The sequence below is a fragment of the Vollenhovia emeryi genome, unplaced genomic scaffold (genome assembly GCF_000949405.1).
Source record: "Vollenhovia emeryi isolate VEMERY1.0 unplaced genomic scaffold, V.emery_V1.0 DF939120.1, whole genome shotgun sequence".
Classification (NCBI taxonomy): Eukaryota; Metazoa; Arthropoda; class Insecta; order Hymenoptera; family Formicidae; genus Vollenhovia; species Vollenhovia emeryi.
Genome location: NW_011967246.1, coordinates 1607864 through 1634830, shown reverse-complemented (window position 1 = coordinate 1634830; position 26967 = coordinate 1607864). Strand labels below are relative to the sequence as shown.

The window sequence follows — 26967 nt, the reverse complement described above, 5'->3', positions numbered from 1 at the left end:
TTTTCCACTATTTGATTAATACACAACATACACAACATACAGCAATCATGGCGAACTGAAAAACAGATGCACCTAGTTCAAGATCGTGCAGAACGATAGAAGTACAGAACGCCATATTACTGCGGCTAACCAATCACCACTAGAGATAGGTGTTAGTTAACCCCCCCCCCCCTCCATCTAAAAACAGGTTTATGCTCCCTCCACTTATTCTTTCCTCCATGATTTTCGGTCACGTTGGATCAGGTTAGGGTTAGGTTACGCGCGGTGTCCTCGTGCTATAACCCCTCGTGTCTCTCGCTCGGCGAACGAGATTGTGAGAATTCGCGACGGCTTCGGAGGGACCATGCGACTCATGACAGCAGTGGGTGCTAGGCTGCCGCTGATCCTGCGGCAGCGCGAGGCGATCGCGCGCTCCTTCCGCGGCGACCGGTCGGCTTCGCATCATCATCATCATCGCGCAACACCGGCGCCGATTTACGTCAGACCGCCGCGGCTGGCGCGAACGGAGTATCCGGGCCGCAGCAGGTCGGAGTTGCTTAGGGCCGGTCGGATTCATCCCGCCATCGCGTCTGTGAGATTTTTCTCGAAAAAGCTCTCCGACCGAGAACCCCCGAGGTAAACTGGGTTTGTTTTAGAGCTGCTTAGTACACGTGTGCTAGACTACACGTGCAATCCGTGCATTTAACTTGTCCGTGTTTTTTAATCCGCGTACACGAATTTAAAGTATCTTCATTTACGTGAATCTTAAAACACGTGTCCAATCGACAGCTCTGGTTTGTTTATCAGTTTGATTTTGGTTCCTCTCGACTCGCCCGAACTTTTCAAACTCGAGCAATCCTCCGAGGGCCTTAGCAGAATGGCTGTCTTCCACTCTTCAGACATAAGACAGTTACCCCTGGTCCACAATCTTGCTTTAAGTAAGCTGTAAGCCTTAAGCCGTAAGAAATTAACCAATCATAGGCATTTATTCCCCTCACTCTCACCTGTGATTAGTTAATTTCTTATGGCTTAAGCCTTAAAACTTACTTAAAGCAAAATTGTGAACCAGGGGTTACTGTGCGTTACTTCAAGACAAAGGCTTAAAACATAAAACATTGTCTCAGAGCTGTCTTAAGAGTATAAGACAGCCATTCTGCTCAGGCCTTTTGAGGCAAGGATTTAAAACAAAACACAAGACAGCCGTTCTGCTACAGACCCTAAGTAGAGACCCTGTAATCAGAGACTGGCCATAAGAGTTTGTCAAATTCCCGCATTCTACGATCGTAGAAGAGTGAGATAGCCTATGTTTCTCTCTCACTCACAGGAATTCGATGAACTCTCATAGCCAGTCTCCAGGTTTGTTTTCTGTTACTGCACTGGTGAACTAGTGCAGTAAGCCAGAATGAGAAAAAGTATACTTGTCTCACTCCAATTTAGTGCACTAGCTCACCAGTGTAGCAACAAGCCGTCTGATTACAGGGTCTCTAGCTCTAAGAATTGTTAGCCGTACTCTGTGCCTTTATCTGTACTATTCTACATTGATACTTTAATCCTGTCTGCTTTATAAAGTTATGACTTGTGTAACAGCTAGGGCGAAGTGTGTCGGGTGACGCTGCTCCCGAGAAAGGTTTTTGTTTTCTAAATATACGTATTGTTTAGCGATGGCGATGGAGAACAATCCGGAGATCAACCCGCTTCTCTGCCCGCAACCGTAGTGGTACCCGAGATATGGCCTTACGTACCGGTAATTGCTATCAATAGGAATCCAGTGTTCCCCAGGTTTATCAAGCTAGTCGAGATTAGCAATCCTGTTCTGATAGACTTGATACGTAGAAAGATTAAGCTGAATCAGCCTTACGTGGGGGTCTTCTTGAAGAAAGTCGAAGAGTAAGCTCATGTTCCAGCATTAGTTCGCATTGATTTATTATATTTTTTTTTACATTTGCATTGTAATAATTTATTCCAGCATTAGTTTGTATGCAGATATGGGACACGTAATGCGAACAATAATAGTAATGTAAATTTCAATTCGTACAGAAATGAGGCCGAGGTCATTCAGAGCTTGGACGAAATTTATCCGATTGGGACTTTCGCCCAGGTGCACGAGGTGCAGGACCTGGGAAACCGGTTGAGATTGGTGATTATGGCACACAGGAGAATCAAGATTGTCAACCAAATTCTGGAGGACGCCGCTCCAAAGGCGGAACACGGTGAGGAATCTGTTTGCAATTTTCACGATAGCATTTTGCAAAAACTGTACTCTTCGTTAATCGATTAAAATTAACTTGTTTGACTTGACGCGGCTCCGTCCTTCGGCCGTTCCGTTTAAATGCTGCCCTGCCTACTTTACGCAGAGATGAAACTGACGTTTCCGCTATTAAATACCACACTTACCGTCTCTGTAGACGACACGATGACCAGTGGCAAGCAAAATCGGAGATCGTTGCGTAAAAAAGCAGAGAATAGGGTTACAGAACGAGCTGAGAGAACAGAGAAGATCGGTGAAGCGGGCGCTACGGAAGTAAAACCGCCGACGGACTCGCCCGACAAGGGTACGGAGAAACCCTTAGATTCGTCAATCCCTCAGTCTGGTAGTCAACCTGTATTAATGGTGGAAGTTGTAAATGTCACGCATGAAAAGTTCAAGCAAACTGAGGAGATCAAGGTAACATACCAAGTGACGTTGAAAGGATTCACAATACTGCTACATTGAAGAGTATATCATTTTGATTTTTTAAAAGTCGATCGATAAGCACATGAAATAAAACATTAATAAATATTAAGGCCGGTGGTATTCGCAGTCAAGTCTTATTTATTTAAAGCCGTCTTAAGTTTATCTTGAGACACTGTATGGAAAATTTCACTGGCTACGGAGTATTTAAAGATGATCTTAAATGTAAGACCTGACTATGAATACTGCCCTAAGCGTTGTTACACACATAGGGCGGTATTTATAATCAGGTCTTGTGTTTAGGATTATCTTAAGATCATCTTTAAATACTCCGTAGCCATCGAATGTTCCATGCAGCGTCTTTAGGTGAATTCAAGACGGTCTTGAATATAAGATCTGTCTATGAATACTGGCCACAGTTTAAAAAAGTCATGCACAACGTACATAAAAATAAACGAATTACGTCCGTTTCTACCAGTGCAGATTAACTTTAATGACGGTTTAAATTGCTTCTTATCTTTCTCGAGTTCGTAAAACTGGAAAAAGATATAAGGTAAGTTGAACCGAGATTAAAGTTTAAGTTGAACTGCGTAGAAACGGGCGTAACTCGAACACCTCGCACATGCACCCATACGCACACGTAATCTCTATACTTTCAAACCGGACTGTTCCTACCCGGTAACAAAGCCGATCCTGTTTTGTTCTTGTAAATCTCGGTTGCCAAGAGACATGTTTGCTATCTTTGGCTTCGTTGATATTGTTGGAAAGTTAGTCGCTATTCCGATTCGAACCGAGTTATCTCGTTATACGGTGTGTCCGAACGAATCACGACTCAAGGTAGAAATCCCCAGGCCTCGTCGAGGCGATCGAATCGAACGTTGCTGCAAATCTCAAAATAAGTACGAATAAAATCGCGTGCGAAGACATGCAAAGATCGGCCCGTCTCTGTGTATAACTTGTACTGTTGTGGCCTCAATAAACTAACGAGACCGCAACGTAAAATGGTTGCGTTAACACAATTCTAGTGTTGAGATTTTGCCGACGTTGTGAGACAGTATTAGTAAAAATTACAATTAAATCCGTTTTTATCAAAAATATATGAAAACAGTCTATTATTTGAAATACATTTTATGTTATATGGTACTAAATATTAAAAATTGTAATTTCATTGACGAAATATTTTCGAAACAGGCATTGACGCAAGAACTCATCAAAACGATCAGAGACATAATCAGCATGAATCCTTTGTATCGTGAATCTCTGCAACAAATGCTGCATCAGGGACAAAGAGTTGTGGACAACCCGGTTTATCTTAGCGATTTAGGTGCTGCCTTAACTGGAGCCGATGCACAGGAATTGCAGGAAGTTTTAGAAGAAATGGACGTAAGTACATCATTGTATTACATATAGCTCTCATATAGGATTCTGTATCCATGAAAAATATGAAAATAATATTTCACTTGTAGATTCTAAAAAGATTGAGGCTGTCGCTCGCGCTTTTGAAAAAGGAATTTGAACTAAGTAAACTGCAGCAGAAAATTGGTAAAGAGGTTGAGGAGAAAGTGAAACAGCAACATAGAAAGTACATTCTTCTCGAACAATTAAAAGTTATTAAGAAAGAGTTAGGGCTGGAAAAGGATGACAAAGATGCGATAGAAGAAAAGTACAGGGAAATAATAAGACAAAAGACAGTTCCTAAGCCAGTCATGGATGTGCTGGAAGAGGAACTGAATAAGCTGTCCCTGACAGAAAGTCATAGTAGCGAATTCAAGTGCGTGCCGAATAATATACATATTACATATGTTCGGAGAGTGATTTATATAAATGTTATATTTTTTAGTGTCACGAGAAATTATCTCGACTGGCTTACGTCTATGCCATGGGGTGTGACGAGCACCGAAAATTTAAGTCTTCAAGATGCTGTCAAAATTTTGGATGAAGATCACTACGGAATGGACGATATAAAGAAAAGAATACTTGGTACGCAGACGCGCTCTTGTACCTGCAGATATTATTTAAGTAACATTATTTGGTATTATAGAATGTTTTTAATTACAGAATTTATTGCTGTTAGTCAACTGAAAGGCAGTACGCAAGGAAAGATATTGTGTTTCTATGGGCCTCCTGGTGTCGGCAAAACCTCAATAGCCAGATCGATCTCTCGCGCTTTGAACCGAGAATACTTTAGGTTTAGCGTCGGCGGAATGACGGACGTAGCCGAGATTAAGGGACACAGAAGAACGTACGTGGGAGCCATGCCAGGCAAAGTTATTCAGTGCTTAAAAAAGACGAAAACTGAGAATCCGTTGATTTTGATAGACGAAGTCGACAAGATCGGCAAGTATGTAATCTTTGTAGCATTGTATGTAAAAAGTATACAATATCTCTGAGTGTAAAAAATTAGTGTATTACCTGAAGATAGAAAATATCTGAAATATTTAAAGGAACGTTTAGAGAATGTCACAGAAGAGTAAAAAATGTTCGGCATTTCTGTGGACTTGTACATTGCCTACAACATTGTGATCTTTCAGGGGACATCAAGGAGACCCGGCATCTGCTCTTCTCGAGATACTAGATCCAGAACAGAATGCAAACTTCCTGGACCACTATTTGGACGTTCCGGTAGACTTGTCGAAAGTACTGTTTATTTGCACGGCCAATGTAATAGACACTATTCCGGATCCCCTGAGAGATCGTATGGAGATGATAGACATGTCCGGTTACGTTGCCGAAGAGAAGCTCGCCATCGCGAAACAGTACTTGGTTCCACGAGCCAGGACCGAGTCTGGGCTCAGCCAGGAGCAGGTCAACATACAAGACAACGCGCTCACGACGCTAATCAAGTCCTACTGCCGAGAATCGGGGGTAAGAAGTCTGCAGAAACACATAGAGAAGGTGCACAGGAAAGTGGCGTTCAAAGTTGTCAAGAAGGAAGCCGACAGGGTCGACGTCACCGCGGACAACTTGCAGGATTTTGTGGGCAAGCCTGTGTTCACGCACGACAGGATGTACAACGTTACTCCGCCTGGTGTGGTGATGGGACTGGCGTGGACCGCCATGGGCGGGTCCACGCTGTACATCGAGAGTACAATCAGAAAGCCGACGGGCGGCAAAAATGCCGAGGGTACTTTCGAGGCCACTGGCCACCTGGGTGACGTGATGAAAGAATCCATGCATATCGCGATGACGGTCGCGAGGAATTACTTGAGACGGGAGGATGCTTCGAATACGTTTCTGTACGATTCCCACCTGCACATACATGTGCCTGAAGGGGCGACCCCGAAAGACGGACCTAGCGCAGGTGTGACGATCGCCACCGCGCTCTTGTCCCTGGCTAAAAATCAAGCTATCAGACAAGATGTAACGATGACGGGCGAATTGAGCCTTATGGGCAAGGTACTTCCTGTCGGCGGTATCAAGGAGAAAGTAATCGCGGTGAGTATAAACCTCGATGTCTACTTCTTCGATAATACATACATGGTTTAATACACGTAGTTTTAGTAAATCACTTGTCACTTAAGCATGCGTTTGTGTCAATACTTATTACAGCTTTATGAAATGTGTCGTTTATCGTAAACTTGTGAAACGCTCGCTTTGTTATTCAAGGTACAAGATTAACAAACGACGCTCTTACTTTTAGGCGAAGCGAGTCGATGTCAAATGCATAATTTTGCCCGACGAGAACAAGAAAGATTTCAACGACCTGCCTAAATATATCACCGACGGACTGGAAGTGCATTTCGCTTCGACGTACGACGATGTTTATCGTATATGTTTCCCAAAGCCGGGCGAGGTCGATTCTCTTCGGTCCAAACCAGTCGCCGACCACGTTTCATCCGCACAGCCAACGTTCGGATAATTGCGCATTTAGAATTTGGAGCTCCCTAGTACACGTGTACTCCGTGTATTTAACTTAACCGTGTTTTAACCCGTGTAAACGAATTTAAAGAATCTTCATTCACGTGAATCCGTGAACACGTGTTCACGAATATCCGTGTATGTGACACGTGTAGCCGTGTATACCTAAATAGGGAAATATCTAGAGAATTATGTGACAAATTCTGGATGAAACTTGGAATGCTGGAATTATGCGTACGCATATGTCAAACAACGTATGCAGAAATAGAGATCTTTCATCAAATTTTGATAAATATTCGCACGGGTTTACACTTATCACACACACGACTATACGTTTACACGTGTCACGTACACAGGTACACGTGAATGAAGGTACCTTAAATCCGTGTACACGCGAATCTTAAAACACGTATCCAATCGACAGCGCTAATTTAGATACAGATACGTTCATATGAATTTCTCCTTCATTCAATATTATCGTTCCTCGCATTATTGATCTGCTGTATCACTTTGATACCATTTAATACGTACAAACGATATAAACCAAATGGTACATGCAGTTCTGATCTGCTGTTTCTTGTACATAAAATCTGACGATATAATTGAAAAGGTAATTTGCATACTTATCTAAATAATTTACATTTAAAAGTATTTTTTTAAATTTATCTTACCTATTTTGTTAAAATCTCAAACTTTATTATTTGCAATTATTTGATTCACAGTTGGTATGTTTTTTCCCCCTTTAGGAAAACGATACGGATGTAATTAAGCTATTCTGGGGACACAATTAATTTATGTATGTGTACATATAATTATACAAAATAAGAGGGAGAGAAAGAGCTAACCGTAGTTAATATTTTAAAAAAACAAAGCTTTTTGTTACGTTACTTTGTATGAATGGTCACGTTTTTATTATTATTTGCGATTATGTAATGTATAAATGCAAATATAAGAAAAATAATCTTTTATCTTTCTCAGGTCTTGTGTTTCTTCAAGAATCGACTTTTTTCTACGACATAATTCATGCGCATCTGTGTAACCATCGAAAATATTTTTCTATTTCAAGGAAACTTGTACACATTACTAACCCGTTACACTTACCTAGCAGATGTGATTTTTTTAGTGACAATACTGTTTGATACGACGCTGTATGTAAACTTACATTGTACAGAGGACAATTTTAATTTAAACATTTTATAACATAAGCCTATGCAGTCTGTGATATTCGGCGTTTAGGATTTAATAAATAAATATATGACAAATGCAATGGTTCTAATGAAACAATGGCTATCTGCGAGTGATAAATACGACTGGAAGAGCAGCGATTGCACGAGGGATAATTTTATATTCGTGTCAAGTTGGTATATCCATCTTGCTGAGTCTGATTATAAAGTCGCACAGCCTCATCTGCACTTGAATCTCCACTGGATTGTTCGTCACGTAGAATCCGGGTACTCCAGCCTTCTCCAATATGCTTTGCTGATCGGCCACTTTCTGGTCCAGCTGCAGGACCAGCTTCATGTCCATCTGCCTCAATTCCTCCTTGTGCTTCTTGTATTGCGCCACTTTCATCGCGGCCAGCTCCTCGTCCACCGTCGTCGCCGACAACGCTTCTTGGCACTCGATCTTCTGCTGATTCAGAAGCTGGAGTCGCTGCTGGAAGAGATGCTTCTCTGTGACGTGCTGTATCTCCATCAGGCCCTTGACTATCTCGAAGATGGTGTCGTTCAATAGCGAGTTCGCCAGGCCGGACAACAGCTCGTACGGCAACCGCATCTGATACTTGGGCGGCAACTCCCCGGCCATGTGCTGCAGCTGCTCCACGAGGAAGTAAAGCTTCGTCTGCAAATCCTGAGGAGTAGGGCTGGGAATATCCATCTCTTCCTTCGACAGGAAATATCTATTCGTCGATGTACGTTCGGTTCCCTTCACTAGTGGCCAATATTTATCTTCAGTAATTACAGTATATTTTTAACCATTTCTTTTGATGCAATTTACCAAACAACCTTGGTGCGTTATCAATAAAAATTAAGGAGAAGCAACGCTGTCTTTCTTCTCGTCGACATATCCTTGTGTAAGCAGAAAACAAGTTGTTTGACAGCAAGCGGGATTTTACGCGCGTGCTTCTGCAGGCTGATAAGAGCCAATCAGGACGCAACGAGATAGGTTAGGTGAGATTAAACGAGCGTTCCTGAAACGGATAGAGTTTGGACAACCAAAGAAAAATTGCACCTTTTGCACTTAAAACTGTCTGTTTCGCGGGAACATTTGTGTAATATACAAATTAAATGGCTCACGCGTACAGATCGAAAGCAGCTTGCTATTCCGGCTAAATTAAAGAACAATATGTATCAGTTTGTAAGTCTAATAAAAATTAATAGTGAGCAACACACATACCACATGTACTGTATGTGTGTGAAGGCGATGTCGTGCAAGAATCTGAGAAAAAACACACGAAGAAGAAAAAGAGACATACATAAATTATGTATAGTACAAAATGAATCAATGATCAACAGGTTTATAAAATAATTTTAAAAGTCTGCTGATAATAAATTTATATTTGCTAAAAAAAATTATAATTAGAAAAATATACATTTTGTAGATTTAACAATCACAGATTTTTATTCTTATAAATATTTATATTTGTATTAGAAAAAACGCCGTAAAATTGTTCTTAAATTCTTTTGCATAATCGTTCCAGATCAGTTACAATCGAAGAAATTGTTTTCTATAATATATTTCACGCACTGACAAATTAAATTTCTTTCATGCTGTATGGAACGCGAAAGCAATTTTTCTAATAATTTATTACGATATCTATGTAGAATCCTCTCATTTTTGTTATTAGCTAGTATTCGATTTGTTTCGGGAATTTGCTTATTTTGATATTTAGCGACAGTATCTTGAGATTTATTATTTGAATTTTCATTAATTTGTTTATTACTTGAGTTATCACCCGCACTGGTATCAGATCGTGTATCAGAAGTCTTTTCACAAACTTGTACAGAATCTTCTTCTTTGATCGTATCATCCGTTACCTTAGTATCTTGCTCCTCTATTTTTACCTTTTTCACCGGCACTTCTTCTGGACCTTCATCTAACGATAAAATTAACGTCTTTGTTTTACGAAAGAATATATGAATAACAAATTAATATTAATTAGATTTCGATAGATTTCAAGATACTCTTATGCTAATTAATATATGTAGATGATAAGACTAGTATTTACCGTCGTCTTCACTTTCATAATCTGCTACTAAAATAGGTAATACAGGCAAACTGATCACGGGTAAATTAGTGGACTCGGGTGTCGTAGGTGCTTGCGGTACATCATCCTCGTCCGAGATATTGTCAATAACATTTTCCTGCAAATCTGTTTGTCCCACCTGTTCATCCGAGCAAGCCAGGCTATCTTCTTGTAAAACACCTATAGCAAGAAATCAATTTTCTTTAATATCTTGTATATAATGAATTAATAGAAAAAAATTTTAAATCATTAATACGAACCACGCATTGTAATTATACATTGTGATTAGCTTAATTTGAGTTTTGTAAATATGACTGATTTAATACAGAATTGAAATGTCAATTTAATACACTTGAAAGATCTTAGATCTATTTTTGGACAAAGGCAAATTGTATAACTGACAAATTTATTCTCATAACTTACTTATTCCAGGAAACGGGTGTAAACCTCTATACGTTTCTACCGCATGGAAGGAGTTGTTAGTTTCGTATGTACGTCGTTTGCGAGGTTTGCGTTTTTTCTCGCGCATGTTCTTTTTCATTTTCATGTGTACATTAGAATTTTCCTTGATTACTTCCCCTCGTTGTAATTTTTCTTGCTCTTCCGCCTTGCGCAACTTGATGTTTTCCTCAGTGGGATACCTCCTATTTTTTTTATTCGAAATAATTTTGTTACTTGCGCCTACTAATGCATTTATATTTTAATAAGTAATTAAACTGTTAAACTCACTTTTTCCGCTCAGTTATCCATTTCTCGATGTCTTCCGGTGTCGACAAATCCTTAATTCTCTGATACAAACCGGTACGATGCTGCATACTAATATGTTTTTGAACGAGCATAGGATGCGCCGAAAACGTGCAGTCATCAATCCCACAAAGCATGTGCGTGCTTTTGTGCTCGACAAGGGCATCCTCGGATGGAAAATCTCTATCACAGACCTCGCAATAATGAGGTGCGTCGTCGTCATCAGAACTGACATTATTTTCATCTCTCTGATCATACGGCTCTTCATCAACTGGATACAGATGAGCCTAGAAATAATTACTTTTCTCTTTACATAAAGATCTTTATATAAACTTAACAAATCAACAACATTGTACTATCATTCTTAATCCTATGCTTTACTTCTTATTGTAAAATATTTTTGCTGTTTCATTTATCTTTAGTTATAAGCAAATATAATACCATAATCTTGTACCAAGCTTCTACTATCATTACCTTCCTGTTAAGCGACAAATGATTATTGTGCACAACACCTGAAGCTACGAGGTATTCAACCGGGGTATTCAGAAATTTTATACAAATACACAAATTCCTTTATGTACACGAAGCACAGATTTTCTTCTCATTGCTTACATCCTTTTAGATTATTTGAACAATTACAAAATTTGCGCATATCTTGTCCGAGCATTAATTAATCCATATTTTTAATAAAACTTACAATAGTGATATACATAACTTATGTACTTAATTGCGACATTAAAAGCTTAACCATTGAGACGTTTCATAAATTACATAATAGAAATATATAAAAATCTTTGTAATTACAATTGTATTTTTCTCTATGTTAAGTGTCAACAATGTTAACGCATTTCTATTCACATTTTATACATTAGTACGAGACCTGAGCATCTATCACAAGCTTGCATTAATTGTTGCTTCATCAATATCTGAATGACAAATTACTAAAATTGCAAAACTCACAAAAGATTATTTTCATATTTCAGAACGATTGTTTTACGCCCAATTTTAGTGATTCATAATGATAGAATGATGGGGGAACACCAGAGAATTGGAACTTATAGAAATATGATTTATTTTTACAATGCGCATTTCAATTACAAATTCATTTTCTTTTGTGTATCATTCTATAGTTTCTGGAAGTCATTTGTGATACAAATAAGTATCTTAAATATGCTATAATACATATATATCCATATATATATATATAGCTGATCATTTATAAAAGTTATTACTAATCTAACAGAACCACAAGCTACATCAGACTTTTTTGTGTACATTACGATACTCGTTTTATATAAATAAACTATAAATTTATATATTTAAATGTCATCACGGTTTAGACACTGTTGTTACTGTTTCTTACACGTAGTATAGCTTGCGGCACTGTATACTGGCCATGTATACTAGATGTGAAGGAAACTTAAGAGAAAAATTTATTCACAAGTGGCCAGTTTTTACATATCTGATGAAAAATGATTACATCTAGTTAACTGTCATATTACAAGTGCTTATGTGATACTATATATCACGATATTATATCTGTATGAATAGGTACATATCGATATATAAAAAGAGACAAGATCAACCGTTAATTCTGACAGAAACGACCTTAAAGCTGTAAGACTATTGCTATTTGAACTAGCTGCTGTTTTTTCAACATTGTCTTCATCAGCACGTTTCTTTAACACTAAATACTTATAATGTAAATAATACTTAAAACATGTAAATGTTATGTAACAAAAATTATGAAAAGGGGGAGAGATGTGAAAGTCAGTATCTACAAGTAAAGATCTTATAGAATTTACAAACGATAATGCACATGAAAAAAATCTGCTAGATAGTATCAAAACATAAAGATTAAATCGTTCTGAAGTTTGAAAACAGATACTTGTGTTGTATATCATTTCAATTGTATATAATTCTTTAACAGAAGGAGTAGCCTGTTAAGCTTAAGACTGTGCCTGTTCGCTGGGAGGCTGCGTCTCCTCTATTTGCTCCGTTTGCTCTGATTGTTCAGTTGAATTCTCAGTTTTCTGAACACCCTCGGATTCATTCGTATTGTAATCATCTGTTTTCTTATCACCCTGTAAAATTAAAGTAAGCAATCAACGTTGAATGTAAGTAATGGAACAGGCCGGACTTCCGTCGCACAACGATTACTACAAATTTGCCGAATATACGCTTAAAATGGAATAAAAGACGTACATTTTATAATAATATATTTGCTATTAACTAATTCCCATTTCTTATCCATTTTGAATCGCACATTTTACATTTGCCATCAGGAAGAAACAAAAGATTAGGCACTATGCAATCTTTGCGGGGTTAAAAGGTATAAATCTGAGATACATGGTTACATTTTTAGCGAAAAAACTGTAACTGTAACTAGATACTTTTATAAAGAACAATAACTTTCGCTACCCTGGTCCTATGTTAGTCCCCACTAGGTGTACGAATTATTTTTTGTGTTGTTAAATCGAATCGAATCTGCCAAAATACTTTCGAATCGAATCGCATCAAATTTGTCCATGTTCGTTTATGTTTGAATTTGAAAATAAAAGCGTAAACTTGATTATCTTTCACTGATATTATTTTAACAATAATTTTATTATTACATTAAAAATTGTATTTATTGAGGAAGAAAGTGACCAATTCGAAGTCGAATCGTTGATATAATTCGAATTCAATGAATTATGCGAATTCGAATCTCTTTGAATCAAACTCTCAGTGATACACCCCTATTTATAATAACATTATGGAGGCCGTGCTCGTTTCGCATTCGCCCACTCTGAGGACGATCTGTTCAGGCAGGGTGACGGTGGGAAATTTGTTTAATTACTAGAGGACTCTTCGGGGGTGCGGCCACTCTGCGTCCATACAATGGTCTACCAAACCACTGAATGAGATACCAGGCATCACTCTGGAGTCGTGCTGCTAGCACACTATTCCTACTTTATTCAATAGAATAAAGTAGGCAAGCGAGAAGGATTTTGAGCGTGGATCTAGATAGCTCAGTTGGAAGAGCATTTGCCCGGCAAGGTCCCAGGTTCAAATCCTGGTCTAGTCTTACTTGTTAGCCCGTTACTTTTCTCGCTGGAAATTAATAAGTGGCGCGTCTTAGTGCCTATCTCCCCGAAGATACACTCCTATTTATTACTTCACGGAAAAAGAACATCAACAAATTGATTTTTCTAATAAATTATTATATATAAGACAGAGCGGATAGAATTGTGCAAATTCGATTCGATTCGACTTTCGCTTTTCTATCCTCTTATCTCTAAGCTCTTTGGATTTATTAAGAAATCCAACTTGAGTTTCGATTTTTTTCCCTAAAATGAAATATAAAAAATACTACATTACCTGTTCCTATTAATTGAAAAATATTCAATGAAACAAGTTGTACATTTTATATACAATGGAATAGCTCACAAAATAGCTATCTTTTTTGCATGCTATTTGCATAGTGCAAATTATTGTCATCTACGTAATAATTTGCATATTATGCAGAGTTGTTCATATTCTAATTAACACATATACACATATACACACTTAGTGTCTAAAAATTTGAAATGTTTGAAAATAATAAGAAAAAAATTTACATCAAGCAATAGAAGGATACAAAGAAAAGTATAACAAGCAAGTTTATAGAGATGAAATAACGTTACCTGCAATTATATAATTTCTTATCTATAAAGATACTTAAAAAACCAAACAACCAAGTCACTATATTTGAAAATTAACAAGTGGCGTTTGTGTTTGTGTAACAATAAAAATTTGAAATCAAGAAAATATTAAAACTCTTGACATAACAGAGACAAAAAGATACCTGTTCCGGATGCTTTGCAAGGTATTCATTTTTTGCGTCTCTTATCATCCTCGTGACTCGGTTGCGAATATCCTTAAATTCTTCCCATTCTACTGCCTCTTTGTTCTTTTTTGCTTTAGCGTACAGTTTGTTTTTTCTTTGAATCTCATTACGAATTTCGTCAGTCATCCATGGTTTCTTTAATTCTAAATCCTGTGTATAATTACATTTTCCAATAAGATTTAAGCGCCAGAACTTAACAACTAGTACAAAATTTTCTTCTCGAATTTTAGCTGTACGATACCAATTGTCACATTATCGTAAAACGAAATTTTAATCTCGTCAAATAACAATTTGCGAAAGTAACCGGAGTAAATCGTTACGAACACTCCAGAAACGCTTTACACAGGGTGCATTCGCGGAGCACGTTATTAGCACGAAAAGGCGCCTTTTATTTTTCTTCAACACACAATGACCAGTAAAGACCGAGATACTTTCAGCGCTCCGCGAACGCACCTGCGGGAACCCATATAGAAATGGAACAACAGCAAGAAAAAGCGTGTAACTGTCGAATCTACTTAAACAAAGCTCTTCAAACGAACGGAGAGATCACTTTTCTTAAATGTATGCAATTTGAGAAAAGCAACTGTTGAAGTGCCAGCGAGGGCCGGGATGCTACGTACGTCGAATTTGCTCTTCTTCGAGCTCCCCATCGCCTTGCCCTTCGCGTTCCCGTTGCCCATCCGTTCCGAGGCGAATCTGGGCCTCATGGGCATCATCTGCGGCGGCAGCGGCATCCTCCGCGGCCACGGCCGCATGGGCGGGCCAAGTGGTAGGCCGGAGCCGCGCGGCCCCATAGGCGGCACGATGGGCGCCATGCCGCGCGCCCTGGGGCCGCCGGGGAACCTCGGCAGCATGCCGTTGGGCCGGGACACCCCGGAGCGCGGCGGCGGCGGCAGCCTCTGGCGCGGCCCGCCCGGCCCGAACATCGGATTCAACGGCGGCGGCGGCGGCGGCATCCGCGGCGGCATACCGTGGCGCGGCGTTAGTCTACCGACGAACCGGGGCGGCGGTATTCTGGGCCCCATGAGCGGGCCCCTGTTCAGCGGGCTCATTCCTACGCGTGTTTCTCACCTGCTCCCGGAGCGGAGTCTCTGCCTCCGACACGACGTCTTCACCACGGTACGATCACCGGCAGGAGGGGAAGAAAGAAGAACCCCTCGACACAAGGTTATGAGTGCCGCGCGCGCGAATCGTACCGATGCGAAGTTGCTCGTGCTCCGCTTTCTTATCGTTTCGCGCCCTCTCTCTCTCTCTCTCTTTCTCTCTCTTGCTTTCTCTCTCTTTCGGCGTGCGAAAATTTATTGGATTAACTGGACCGCACGTTGGTCAAGCGCGAGCGAATACGACATCGCACGCGCCGCTTCGAAACACGGACACGAAATGGGAGTAACGTTACACGAGATACACGTGAGATTTGAGTGCGGTCTCGGACTTTCCGTCTGCGCTTTGTCGTCGCGTTTTTCGTACACGCAGTTTCCACTCGCGCGTTCGCAAACGCATCTCTGCGGTCAACTAATCGACTCGACCAATGATCAGCGCCGACTGTCGCCTTCGTTCAAATGAGAACGGGCCACAAAGTATTGGCGCGGGACCCGCGTCCGGCGAGATTGCGCGTGCGCGCGCGCGCGCCGGGATGCGTTTGCGAACGCGCCGGTCGGGCGGGCGGCGGCCCGATTGGCCGGCGCGTTTCCCACGCTCGCGATTGGCCGATTTCGCGCAACGCTCCCGATAACGTTCCGCCAGCTGTTGGTGTTACGTTTGTTTGAAATCAAACGGCAACCGTGGACCCGTTGGTTGGTTGCCGAGTGCGCCGGACTTGCCGCGATCCCTGTCATGCACCGCCGGCTGTAGGAGTGGACCAACGGGGGCCATCGAACGTTCCGCCGCGGCACGCCAAGAGACCGGGGACGGAAGCGCGCGCGCTCGCTCGCTGGTCAAGCTAGCTTTTCGCTTCACCCGGTGTCCCGTCCTGGCGGCAGAGAGGCTCCCCCTCCCTAGTCCCGGTGGTCGACGTTGTCACGATTTCTTCCGCGCGTCAAGAGGTAACCGTCGCGAGCCAACCGGCGAGGATGGCGACGATCAGGCATCTGCACCAGGAGGACCAGGAGAATCGCATCGCCGGCGATCTGCGCGGCCGCGGTAAGGAGAACCTCGCCGCCGCCGCCGATCTGCGCCGCAGCAAGGAGACCCTCCTCGCCGCCGCCGCGGCCGCCGCTTCCGATCTGTGCGCCCGCAGCAAGGATACCCTCGTCGCTACCGCCATGAGCACGCAGACGTTACACCAGAAACGCGCCGTCCTTGGTGTCCTGCACAACAATGCTCACAACAATGCGCGGAACGGCACGAAGCCCGTACGTAGAGTTCATCTCCTTCCTCCTCTGCGACTGCGACCGGCACCGCGAGCCACGTCGCTCGACGCTGCCGTTCGCGATTTATCATTTCTCCCCCGACAGACCTCTTTGCTGCAATCGTGGAGATTAGCAAATTTATTTACTAAACTTTCATTCAGCGTACAATTGATTAGAATTTTGGAGTAGAGTGCCGCATCGTTCATCATCGCTCAACGATGATTGCTGTGTAAAATTAAGTTTGATTTCATTAAAGATTGTTCAAAGTAGAGTCAATGTATAAGTACGGATCTCCTTGTTGAAGATCAATTTGACGTTACCTTGCGCACTCGTCGTTCGCGTTGTAACCTCTTTTTCTTTACAATTGGTAAGGTTAAGTGTTAAAAGCTAGTGCGTGTATTACAAAAGGTCTTCCGTCTTTCTCTATTTAGCAGGAGATCTATAAGGATGAGAAGCATCTCAAAACAATATATATACCTGTGCCCTCCGAGCCCTTCAAAGTTTACGAGGAGGACTCTTACAAGAAGGAGGAACCAGCCTTCAAGATTTACGAGGATAAGCTGGAGGTGGAGGCGTCCGTCGCGCTTAGGAACTCGAAGAAGAATGAGGAAGCGAAAGCAGTGCAAGAAACGACCGCAAAGTCCGATAGAGAACAGCCGGCATTAGACTACGACGCGGGCACTTTGGACAGCACGTCCACCTACGTACTTTGTAGTGAGCTCGACAAAATCTATCCAGTTAAGGCGAAAGCCTTATCGCAGGACAGTCCCATGTCTGTGGGGATGTCATTGGAGAAGTCTCTCCCGAATAGCAGTTCCTCCAACAACGAGTACAGAACCAGAAGGGAATGTAACAAGGGATTGAGAACCAGTTTCTTTGACGTAGACGAATACAGGGCTGATATATACAATTATTTACGGGAATCGGAGGTACAAGCTTATTCGCAGTCTACATTCATTCGCGTGAATTAATATCAAGCTAAATTAAGCGAATATTGAGTTTTTTTTTAACGAGACTTAAACGAGAATTGACTACTGCTAATATTGCTAGATATATTGCATTGTGAAAGAGTAATGTTAATTCTACGCGTGAAAGAAGTCTTTCGCAAGTCTCTTTACTTTATTTCAATGTTGGAGTGTTTGCTAACTGTAAGTTTTCTTTTTTGCAGTTGCTGCATAGACCAAAGCCCGGCTACATGAAGAAACAGCCTGATATCACGTATTCAATGAGGTCTATATTGATAGACTGGCTGGTAGAGGTAGCTGAAGAATATCGATTGCAGGACGAGACTCTTTACTTGTCGATTTCGTATATCGATCGCTTTTTATCGTACATGAGCGTTGTAAGAGGAAAGTTACAACTCGTTGGGACTGCCGCTATGTTCATCGCGGCGTGAGTTCAATTTCTGAATTCTGAATTCTGAATTCTGAATCGCACCTCAAGAAACCTCCGATAAGATGAATCTTATTAAAAATAAACTCATTTGTTCCCGATATATTTCAACTTCCTTTGCAGGAAATACGAGGAGATTTATCCGCCCGATGTAGGAGAATTTGTATATATCACAGATGATACGTATACGAAGACGCAAGTGATAAAAATGGAGAATTTGATATTGAAGGTTTTGTCGTTCGATTTAACTGTACCGACGCATTACTCGTTCCTTATGGAATATTGTATCAGCAATAACTTGTCGGATAAGATAAAATTTTTGGCGATGGTAAGTTTCGATGAATGAGCACTTACGATTTTCTCAATTGTCTCTTTAACTTTCTCTCTCCCTATTTTCAAGCTTTAATGTTTCACGCGTTGTTTCAGTACCTGTGCGAGCTGTCGATGCTCGAGGGAGACCCGTACTTACAATATTTGCCCAGTCATTTGGCTGCGTCCGCGATAGCACTAGCACGGCACACGTTACACGAAGAGATTTGGCCACACGAATTGGAACTGTCAACCGGATACTACTTGAAGCCTCTTAAGGAATGTATTGCGTACTTGAGCAGAACCTTCTCCAATGTCCCCAACATCCAACAAACGGCGATACAGGAGAAGTACAGAAGCAGCAAGTAAGTAGAAATGTTAAAAATGACATGGTTCACTGAAATAGATATGTAATTTCAAAAATTGCATGACACAATCTAATAATATAATATAAAACTTTTTTTCTATTTTCATTGTGATGTAGAGAATATATTTCTCTTATAGATTATTTGAAGATTGTAATGAAACAATTTTTTCCATAGATACGGCCATGTATCCTTGCTGTTGCCTCGTAGCACCGAGGCGGTGTCGTGCGAGGACGAAGATTAAAAGAGAAAAGCGCTTAGTAAAGAATATTGTCAGACAGACACAGGATAAAAATAACTTTTTTTTTCTGTGTTTAAATTGGTAATTGAATAACGAACCTTCCACAACAGCCCGGAACATTCTGAAATGAGAATGAAGAAGGGGATCGGGACTGACCTGCCATTCCTACAAAACGGAAGGAAGAAAGCGTACGGTTTATTTCTTTCTGTTAGCTCGTTGCAGTCTGGTCGGTACATTTTGCGAGAGCAAAATGATACCTGGCTCTCCTACCTTCATCACACGCATCTTGTATCATCGTCTTCATACTCTCGAGTCATGACTGAATGAAAATTTTAATAGCTGTTCTAGAGTCTCATCATGTCAAATACATGAAACTCTAGAGAGAGAGGGGGGGAGAGCGAGATAATACATTGTCTAGAAATTGTATTTTTTATAAGTACTTTTTAGAGGATTGTGAAAACAACAAATGCTTTTGCCGCGATACACGCAAACGGCTAAAAATTCGATTACAAGTAAACCACCTCTATAATAAGAGTCGATAAGCAAAGCGATTTTGTATTTATTATTAATCGTTTTACCGTTAGGTGCACGCCAATTAACGATAAAAACGACGATATTCTATTTGGGATATTTCCGCGAAATTAATTTGCAATTATTTCGATCACTTTTTCAGTCCTTGTACAGTTATTTATTTACAACATTCTAGGTACCGTAATTAATATCAAATGCGTAGTTTGTTTTATTAGGAATTTAAGGTATCTTTTATATATATATATCCCTGTATTACATTATATACAAGCATATTAGATTATACGCTGTGCAAGATTACATTGTCAATTCTCCCTTGGCACAAAATCGTTTTTGAGTTTCTCTACAAGAACATGCGTGCTAGCTGTTTTTTTTTACATCCCATCATTTATAATGCATGAATGTAAACTTATTGGCATCAATTAAATTTTAATACATTCGTTTCGATGACGCGTATTTACGTTTTCGACCGTATTGACCGTGCAATATTGCACAGCACAATTACCGCATTTTAACATAACGCAAAATACCTAGGTGTTCATCAAATCTAACAAACTGCATGAGAGTATGTTCGTATGAAATTTTAAATACAGATATAAAAAAATGTTATGGAATTGTATACCGTTACATGTTCAGTTCTATGTTAATTGTAAATTATATCGTCTGCTCCATGGTGTAGTATATAGTTGACGTGGCAAGAGGACTAGAATTTCTCGGAGGTTACTATTGCTGAACTGAAAGAAAAAAATTGAAGTAGCCTGAGATGGGCCGAAAAGACAGAATTAAAATTTGTCGCAGCTTCTCCACAATATGCACAACGTACAAACATCGAAATTTACGGATAAAGTAAAAAATGGAATTAAACTTTGGAAGGAATTGGTAGGATAAAATTTAAATTTCGAAGAGAATAATTTCTACTTAGGCTTCCACTACAAATGCTTCAAAGCGATTCTCTTCTATCTTTAGTGAAGGAAAGGAGAAGACTAGCTTGGGAGTATTTGTAGCAGCAGCTTGACTGCAGCCTTAGAAAAATCTGGTTTTAAACCAAGGTTTTATCTACCAAGACTTTTCCCTGGTAATGTTGAAAACTGAAAACGTGATACATACGAATATTTTTTATACTATATTTTCATATTTATATATCGGACATAGTACGTTCTGTACCACGTTAATAAATAAAATATTTTTCGGAGCCGTTTCGACGTAACACAAAATCGTTGTATCAAACGTTTCCGTAGCGAGTTTGTAGACGAAAGTATGACTAAGATAACAATTGTAAATACCAAAAATTCATTCTTTTTACGGAAGTCTTGGAAGGAATAAAAAGGAAGAATGAAACACTGTCATAGCAACAATTTTTTTTCTCCACTTTTGTATTAAAAATGCTTCAACAGTACCCAAAAATTTATTCATAGAGCAACGTGCGTTTTCTCGGAAAAGAATTCAAACAACCTCTCTGTCGGCGCATATAAACGTAACAAGTAGTATAAAATGAAGCAATTAAAAATTGATAATAATTAGTGTTCGAGAGCGAGAGCAATTATCATATACTTATGATTAGACCTTATAGCACAGGTATAATGAGGCGCACATTCTACTCGTCGTCAACGGCGAGTATAGGGAAGGTGTGGTACGTATAATTTCGTTTTTTTTTAAGTTTTTTTGTATCACTGGTATGTTGAAGAGTTTCTATGCTTGATCTGGAATAGGAGATATGATATGATTAGATGATTGACACGAAGAACAGGGATTACATTTGGAGCCACAAGGTGCAGGATTATCTAGGCAGTTATCGGTCAGAGGTGTCGTTAGTGTGTTGTTGCATACTGTAACGCACGAACGATTGTTTCTTTTTTTTCTCTCATTACGTTACAATTAATGTAATTCTACTGTTGTTTACACTCATTGGGATCATCGCCTGGTTTCCCTCCGGAAGGGGGGTTAGCGGGAGAGGAGGCCTCTTCTTCTTCATCCTCCTCGTCCTCCTCGTCATCTCCGTCCTCCTCATCCTCATAATCTTCATCCTCGTCGTCTAAAACTTCGCCTGGAATTAAATCAGTCTCGTGAGAAAAACCATTCCAAAATATACGAATATTTTCATTATACATAGATATATTTTTAAATTAAAATACGACTTTCGTCCATGTGCTCAGGTTTTTAATGTCAAATAAGAATGTTGGGTCGCATTCATAATTGCAAGATAGGAAATTGTAATACTGGACATTACCTGTGTAGTACAGCACGGCTCTAGGAACTATGCGTTCTCTAATGTAATGGCCTAATTCGAAATCGCTGGTTAGTAGAGCTTGAGTCTCATCATCCATATCGGCTTCCGAGTCTTCTGGCACTAAAGATGTTTGCGTCAAAGTTAAATTACCAACAAGTATGTCGACTCGCAGTTTTATTACGCTCTACATGGAGAGCTAAGACATGTGAAAAATCAATTACCATTTGGTGGATTGAAGAAATTAAAGAAGGAATCATTTTGAACAGTTTTCGTCACGGTACGCATAGATCCTCGAGATTTATGCTTCTGATTTTTCTTAATAGTTTTTATCGTAACGTTCTTGCCCTTTTTCCAATCGATCACACAGCCCTGTGAGAGAAATTTTCGCTCTTTAGTATCGCAATTACCTGGAAATTGATTACGTCAAATAAAAGCTTTACTTTGCATTTATAGATCTCTGGCCCTTCAAAACTGAACGGATCATTCTTGTCCGGAGTACACTTCATGATGTATTCCTTAGTAAGCATCGAATTAGAGAAATATTCGTTGGGCGTGAAATAGAACTCGAGGATAAATCCCTGAAAATAGTCTCAATTTAAATACAGTTCTAATTATTAATTATATCACTACATTCTGTAGCTTACCATTGGATTTGCCGGCAGAAATTTTACTTTGATATCATGTAGATACTTCAAGATCGGCTCGTCGTGTTCCTGAACCATTTCAGACAGTGTACTTACATTCTTAAATATTGTTAGCCAGAAATCTGGGATGCCTTTAATGTCATCCTCGTTCTCTGTCGCTCTGAAGTCACATTGTCCAAATTTGCATGTTTAATCTTTCTTCATTTCTCGTAGACAGAGGTTGATTCTTATCAAGTGACCGATTTAATTATCAGCGAAATTGGAAGACACGTGGAAAACTAGTTTGCACCAATATGTTCAGTACAAAGGGGAACGTCATATGGTAAAAATGTTGAAATGTTCTCAACGTCTCCAGCCATAGAACAATCGTTTCCGCCATATGACGTCCTCCTTTGTATTCAACACGTCGGTACAAACTAGTTTTCCATGTCTTCCAGTTTCGTTGATATTTAAATCGGCCAATTCACGAGAAGCACCCTGTATAAACACACATTAATATTATAATTAAAAGAAAAAACATACTCATCCTTTCTCTCTACATTCTCCTCGATCTTTGCCTTCTCCTTCATATAATTATTTAGCGTTTCCTCATCATCATCGCTGTCCCAAACGCACTGGTCATCAGTCGGCTCGTAAGCGCCCGATATTATGTCACTTCGCTTCTCGTACAGGGGCGCACACATTTTGTAGTATTCACACTCCAAGGCATGGACCTCCTCGTAAAATTTAGCCTCGATATTGGTGGTGACAAGCTGCAGTTGTTTCAGTGCCTTGATCCTGCGTTTCACAGGAGCAGGAAAAGACTGCATTGGCTAAAAGAAGAAAGGATACAATTTGTACGCCCGCGAGACTTCACCGCAACAGGCGCGACAATCTGGCACTTAATGTTTCATCGAGCTTTTTTAAAGTTTCGTCTCTTTTTTACTTCAACAACACGCTATTGATTGAAAGAGTTATTGCGGTTCGTTACTTCACACGAAACATTTATATATGATATTCGAATTAAACCAGCAAACTACGGATGGACATCCACAATTTGACGAGATGCGTAGCAAACGTGATGTTATCATTCAGTCGAAAATGGCCGGGCAAGTGGGATGTAAAAGCGAACAAGCATGAAGGTGGGGGAGGCATGCGGCTCACAGAGAGATCGTTGCAGTACCAATGGTTTGCGAGATGACGCGTTTAACGAGATTTCAGTTTACACGAATTCGAAGATACATCTGTTCCGCGTGACAACTCGCCGAGTGAAGACTGGGAAGTAACATTCCGTGCTTTCCAGCAAGCGACACAAGTCGACACAAATGTCGTTCTGTCTTTCTTCGCATTCAATGAATAATAAAGACAGAACGACACTTGTGTCGACTTGTGTCGCTTGCTGGAAAGCACGGCTAGTCTCCCGTCCTGCAGTATTTCAATACCTCTAATCCTGATGCAGTAATACCATCTCGGAGAGCAGCTAACACGTCGGTTCTATTTAACATTTTTCGATGGTTATCGTCCTCGTCCTCGACGGAGTCGGTGCCGCTCGTATTGGCGGCGCGATCCGGATCGGTCGTCATGTTACTACAATTCAAATGCGTTTCGCTATCAATCCTCTACCTTCAAGGCTTGTCTGTTGTTAATGTAAGAGTTCTCGGATGGCTCGGGAGCCGCGGGCTCGGTGTCCTCGATCTCGGCTCGAATTTTACGTAGGCCGAGAATCCCTACGGTGTATCTTACGTGATCGCACGGCAACTCCGCTCGGCTCGATCGCTGAAGCGGTGCCCTAACATTTACACGGGTGTATCGTACATTGCTTGGGTGCGACGTGAATGGCCTAGTTTACATCGATCACTTGATACGCGTATCAAATAGTAAATAACTAGTAAATCAGTTTAATCATTGGCTGATCAGCTCAAATACACTACTTGATACGCGTATCAAGTGCACGACGTAAACTAGGCCAATGAGGGAATCCATCCAGACAAGTCTGCACAAGCGCGTAAGTGTACGCGTAAAGAAAACGATCGCTTTATTTCTTCATGCGTACACTTGTGGCCCAATCAGACTTCTCGTGCATGCGTTTGTGCGCTGTGCAAGTTTCTCTAAATGGACCTTGAAAGAAAAAAAAGAGGCAAGCGACTAAATTTTAGGGCGGACCTCTAGTACTTCGTTTTCGCAACGTAATTCAAGACTGAACAGATGAGGAAGCGTGTAAGTGGCTCGATTATCTCACGTACAGATGAATATGTACAATGAAAGCAGGGGAAAAATCTATCTCTAACGTAAGCTCCTGGCGATCACACGGGGAGCTCGATGAAAAAATAGAACACTTTAATATTTCCAGCGGGAGCAAGTTGTCTCGTGCCACGCTTTTAAGGGGCAAAAGTTCAGCGGAGGAGACTGCTTTGGCTAATCAACTACGGGTACGGGTTTCAGGCTTGATTAACTCGGATTAATTAATCTCTCGAACAGACAGGAGTGCGCAACGTGGTGTTTGCGGAGCGTGTTAAGCCTAATCTACAACGTGCTTTCTGCGTCTAGAAACATTCTATTTTATATAAACAAATCGAAACGCTTAGAAAAATCGTCGACGGTGTACGATTATACAGTGTGTAATATACAATTTATCAACTTGCACAAAGTTGTTAAACGTATTTATTGGCTACAAAGTAGAATGCTGCTAGACGCAGAGAGCACATTGTAGATTAGGCTTTAGAGTCGTGTGTACGGGGAAGTTTTCGTACGGAGAAGCGAGATTGCGTGAATGAAAAAATTACACGAAGCTTCGGTGCGGAAGTGAACGTAAAACGCGCGGGCTTCGCGTGGGTTCCGACACGTGCTCGGGCGCGATCTTCTCGGCCGCGCGACGTCTCGAGGTCCGAGCGGTAGGTTATTCCGGGCGGCGAGGCGGCGGAGGCTGCGACGCGCGTGGCGAGGAGCGAGACGGCGCGCGGAATGACATTGAGAGAGGACGACGAGCTCGAGGGCGGCCCCGGGATTCGCGCCTCGCGACGCTCCCGCTCGCGTGGCGGGCTGTTCGGCTGAGACGATGGGGCTTGGACGGGACACGCGGGTGCACGAGGCGCGGGGACGACGGGATCGTGTCCGGACGCAGGGCGAAAGAGCCGTACAAGAGGACGAAGCACGGCGGGGGAGGGGGAGGGGGGGCAAAGTGCGCGCGCGAGAATACACGTCACGGCGAGGTACGTCGCGTGCGAAGCGTGCGTGCGTGCGTGCGCGCCTCGCACGCGACGTGGTGCGGAGTTTCCTAGCCAGGATGACGTGGCGGCCAGGGTGGATTATCGAGTCGTACCTTCGAGTCACGGAGCCGAGATCCGCGCGACAGAGAGTGTGAGAGAGAAAGTGAGAGAGACGGGTGAAAACCAAACCTGACCAAAACCTGGGAACGAACAACGGACCACTGCGGAACCGGTCGCTGCCTTATGACGGTTGGACCGCGGGTAAGCGTGCGACACGAAGAGGGACGATCGACGGACGAACGGTTGCGAATCGCGACCAATCGCGAGCGATCGCGATCTCTCGAGCCGGCCAAAGCGCGGGAATCGTTGCGATTCGTTCACACGGCTGCGTCGCGTCGCGTTTATCTGCACTCGAAGACCTCAAAGCTAAAGCCCAATGTCCACGATGCTAGAACTTGGTCCAAGTTCTAGTTTCGAGAAATCTGTAGCCGTGCGTTCTTTTAGGCATCGGATACAGCAGTTTTTGCAGTAATTCATTCTTTTAGCCCGACTGCGCAGTCGACTGCACCGCAGATTTCCGTCAGCCGGCAAATCCGATGCGCAGCGGTTGCCAAATCCGATGCCTAAAAGAACGCACCCATTCTCAATCCGTAGTCTGATACGGGCTTTAAAGCCCGCTGGATTGCTTGCGATTTAGTAAATTACTAGAAATCCTGAGTGCTGAGTGGAGGTGACTTTAAGGCTAACCCCTGATTGGCTCTCGTGAGCGATCCAGTAGGAAAAATAGTATCGTGTGCCGTTGGCTTTAATCGCTAGTTAAAGGCCATGGCACACAGAAAACTTATTGCTAAAGCGGGGAGCACACACTTTTGCACAAGTGCATAAGCATATGCATAACGAATTTGATTGGTCCATTTCCTTGTGCATTTGCTTGTAGACCAATCAAATTCGTTATGCATATGCTTATGCACTTGTGCAAAAGTGTGTGCTTCCCGCTTAAGCCTTGTGTCCACGATCTGAGAAAACTGTGTTCGAGTTGTAGTTCCGAGAAGTGTGTAGCCAATCAATTTGCAGCTTTTACGGAATAGCTGCTAGTTGATTGGCTACATATTTCTCGAAACTACAACTTGGACCAAGTTCTAGCATCGTGGACACAGGCCTTTAATGATCCTCTCCTGTGTTACATTTTATGTAATATCCCTATTCATACGAATACGTCCAAATAATAATATTAATAATAATAATATATATACAGGGTGTTTGAATCGCTATGGACGACCCCAAAGATTATAGTAGATTGGGTTAAACTGAGAAGAAAAGTTATATAAAATTTTACAAAATCGTAATTATAATCGGCCGAA

The 26967-nt window shown here is 41.4% G+C and overlaps 6 protein-coding genes across 16 annotated transcripts in view; 3 read left to right on the top strand and 3 right to left on the bottom strand.

Moving 5' to 3' along the window:
- The first annotated feature begins 216 nt into the window (after positions 1 to 216).
- On the top strand, positions 217 to 7770 carry LOC105570504 (lon protease homolog, mitochondrial). 3 transcript variants are annotated; one of them, XR_001009588.1, is made up of 11 exons: positions 217 to 615; positions 1639 to 1866; positions 2017 to 2189; positions 2334 to 2644; positions 3842 to 4033; positions 4117 to 4421; positions 4491 to 4630; positions 4709 to 4991; positions 5182 to 6085; positions 6291 to 7118; positions 7255 to 7770. XR_001009588.1 is itself a non-coding variant. In XM_012027747.1 (10 exons), exons 1-10 carry the CDS (start codon positions 344 to 346, stop codon positions 6507 to 6509), a joined length of 2976 nt encoding a protein of 991 aa, XP_011883137.1. In that variant the 5' UTR covers positions 217 to 343; the 3' UTR covers positions 6510 to 7770. The 3 variants fall into 3 exon arrangements, 2 of the variants coding, with proteins under 2 accessions (XP_011883137.1, XP_011883136.1); XM_012027747.1 differs by having other exon boundaries at positions 2385 to 2644; positions 6291 to 7770; XM_012027746.1 differs by having other exon boundaries at positions 6291 to 7770.
- On the bottom strand, positions 7545 to 8729 carry LOC105570505 (gonadal protein gdl). 2 transcript variants are annotated; one of them, XM_012027748.1, is made up of 2 exons: positions 8507 to 8729; positions 7545 to 8439 (listed from the first exon to the last, which is right to left on the bottom strand). In XM_012027748.1, exon 2 carries the CDS (start codon positions 8384 to 8386, stop codon positions 7862 to 7864), a length of 525 nt encoding a protein of 174 aa, XP_011883138.1. In that variant the 5' UTR covers positions 8387 to 8439; positions 8507 to 8729; the 3' UTR covers positions 7545 to 7861. The 2 variants fall into 2 exon arrangements, with proteins under 2 accessions (XP_011883138.1, XP_011883139.1); XM_012027749.1 differs by having other exon boundaries at positions 8515 to 8729.
- Positions 8730 to 9098: 369 nt separating this feature from the next.
- On the bottom strand, positions 9099 to 15487 carry LOC105570502 (nuclear fragile X mental retardation-interacting protein 1). Its single transcript, XM_012027741.1, has 6 exons — positions 14988 to 15487; positions 14326 to 14517; positions 10485 to 10786; positions 10179 to 10399; positions 9738 to 9935; positions 9099 to 9605 (listed from the first exon to the last, which is right to left on the bottom strand). The coding sequence occupies exons 1-6, from the start codon at positions 15417 to 15419 to the stop codon at positions 9211 to 9213; spliced, it is 1740 nt and encodes a 579-aa protein (XP_011883131.1). The 5' UTR covers positions 15420 to 15487; the 3' UTR covers positions 9099 to 9210.
- Positions 15488 to 16351: 864 nt separating this feature from the next.
- Positions 16352 to 20896, top strand: LOC105570503 (cyclin-A2). Of its 3 annotated transcripts, XM_012027744.1 has the most exons (7): positions 16352 to 16718; positions 17147 to 17161; positions 17318 to 17644; positions 17884 to 18107; positions 18231 to 18435; positions 18534 to 18781; positions 18959 to 20896. In XM_012027744.1, exons 1-7 carry the CDS (start codon positions 16437 to 16439, stop codon positions 19023 to 19025), a joined length of 1368 nt encoding a protein of 455 aa, XP_011883134.1. In that variant the 5' UTR covers positions 16352 to 16436; the 3' UTR covers positions 19026 to 20896. The 3 variants fall into 3 exon arrangements, with proteins under 3 accessions (XP_011883134.1, XP_011883133.1, XP_011883132.1); XM_012027743.1 differs by having other exon boundaries at positions 17150 to 17644; XM_012027742.1 differs by having other exon boundaries at positions 17147 to 17644.
- Positions 20897 to 20919: 23 nt separating this feature from the next.
- Positions 20920 to 26025, bottom strand: LOC105570497 (nucleosome assembly protein 1-like 1-B). 6 transcript variants are annotated; one of them, XM_012027733.1, is made up of 8 exons: positions 25826 to 25894; positions 23843 to 23987; positions 22944 to 23233; positions 22422 to 22581; positions 22218 to 22355; positions 21999 to 22146; positions 21778 to 21897; positions 20920 to 21594 (listed from the first exon to the last, which is right to left on the bottom strand). In XM_012027733.1, exons 2-8 carry the CDS (start codon positions 23981 to 23983, stop codon positions 21437 to 21439), a joined length of 1155 nt encoding a protein of 384 aa, XP_011883123.1. In that variant the 5' UTR covers positions 23984 to 23987; positions 25826 to 25894; the 3' UTR covers positions 20920 to 21436. The 6 variants fall into 6 exon arrangements, with proteins under 6 accessions (XP_011883123.1, XP_011883122.1, XP_011883121.1 ...); XM_012027732.1 differs by having other exon boundaries at positions 25796 to 25869; XM_012027731.1 differs by lacking the exon at positions 25826 to 25894 and adding an exon at positions 25720 to 25794.
- LOC105570498 (40S ribosomal protein S6) overlaps positions 25793 to 26967 on the top strand; it is a 6340-nt gene continuing 5165 nt past the window's right edge. Inside the window, exon 1 of the mRNA XM_012027738.1 lies at positions 25793 to 25867. Within this exon, the coding sequence (XP_011883128.1) occupies positions 25850 to 25867 (18 nt within the window). The 5' untranslated portion in view covers positions 25793 to 25849. The remainder of the gene's footprint in view (positions 25868 to 26967) is intronic.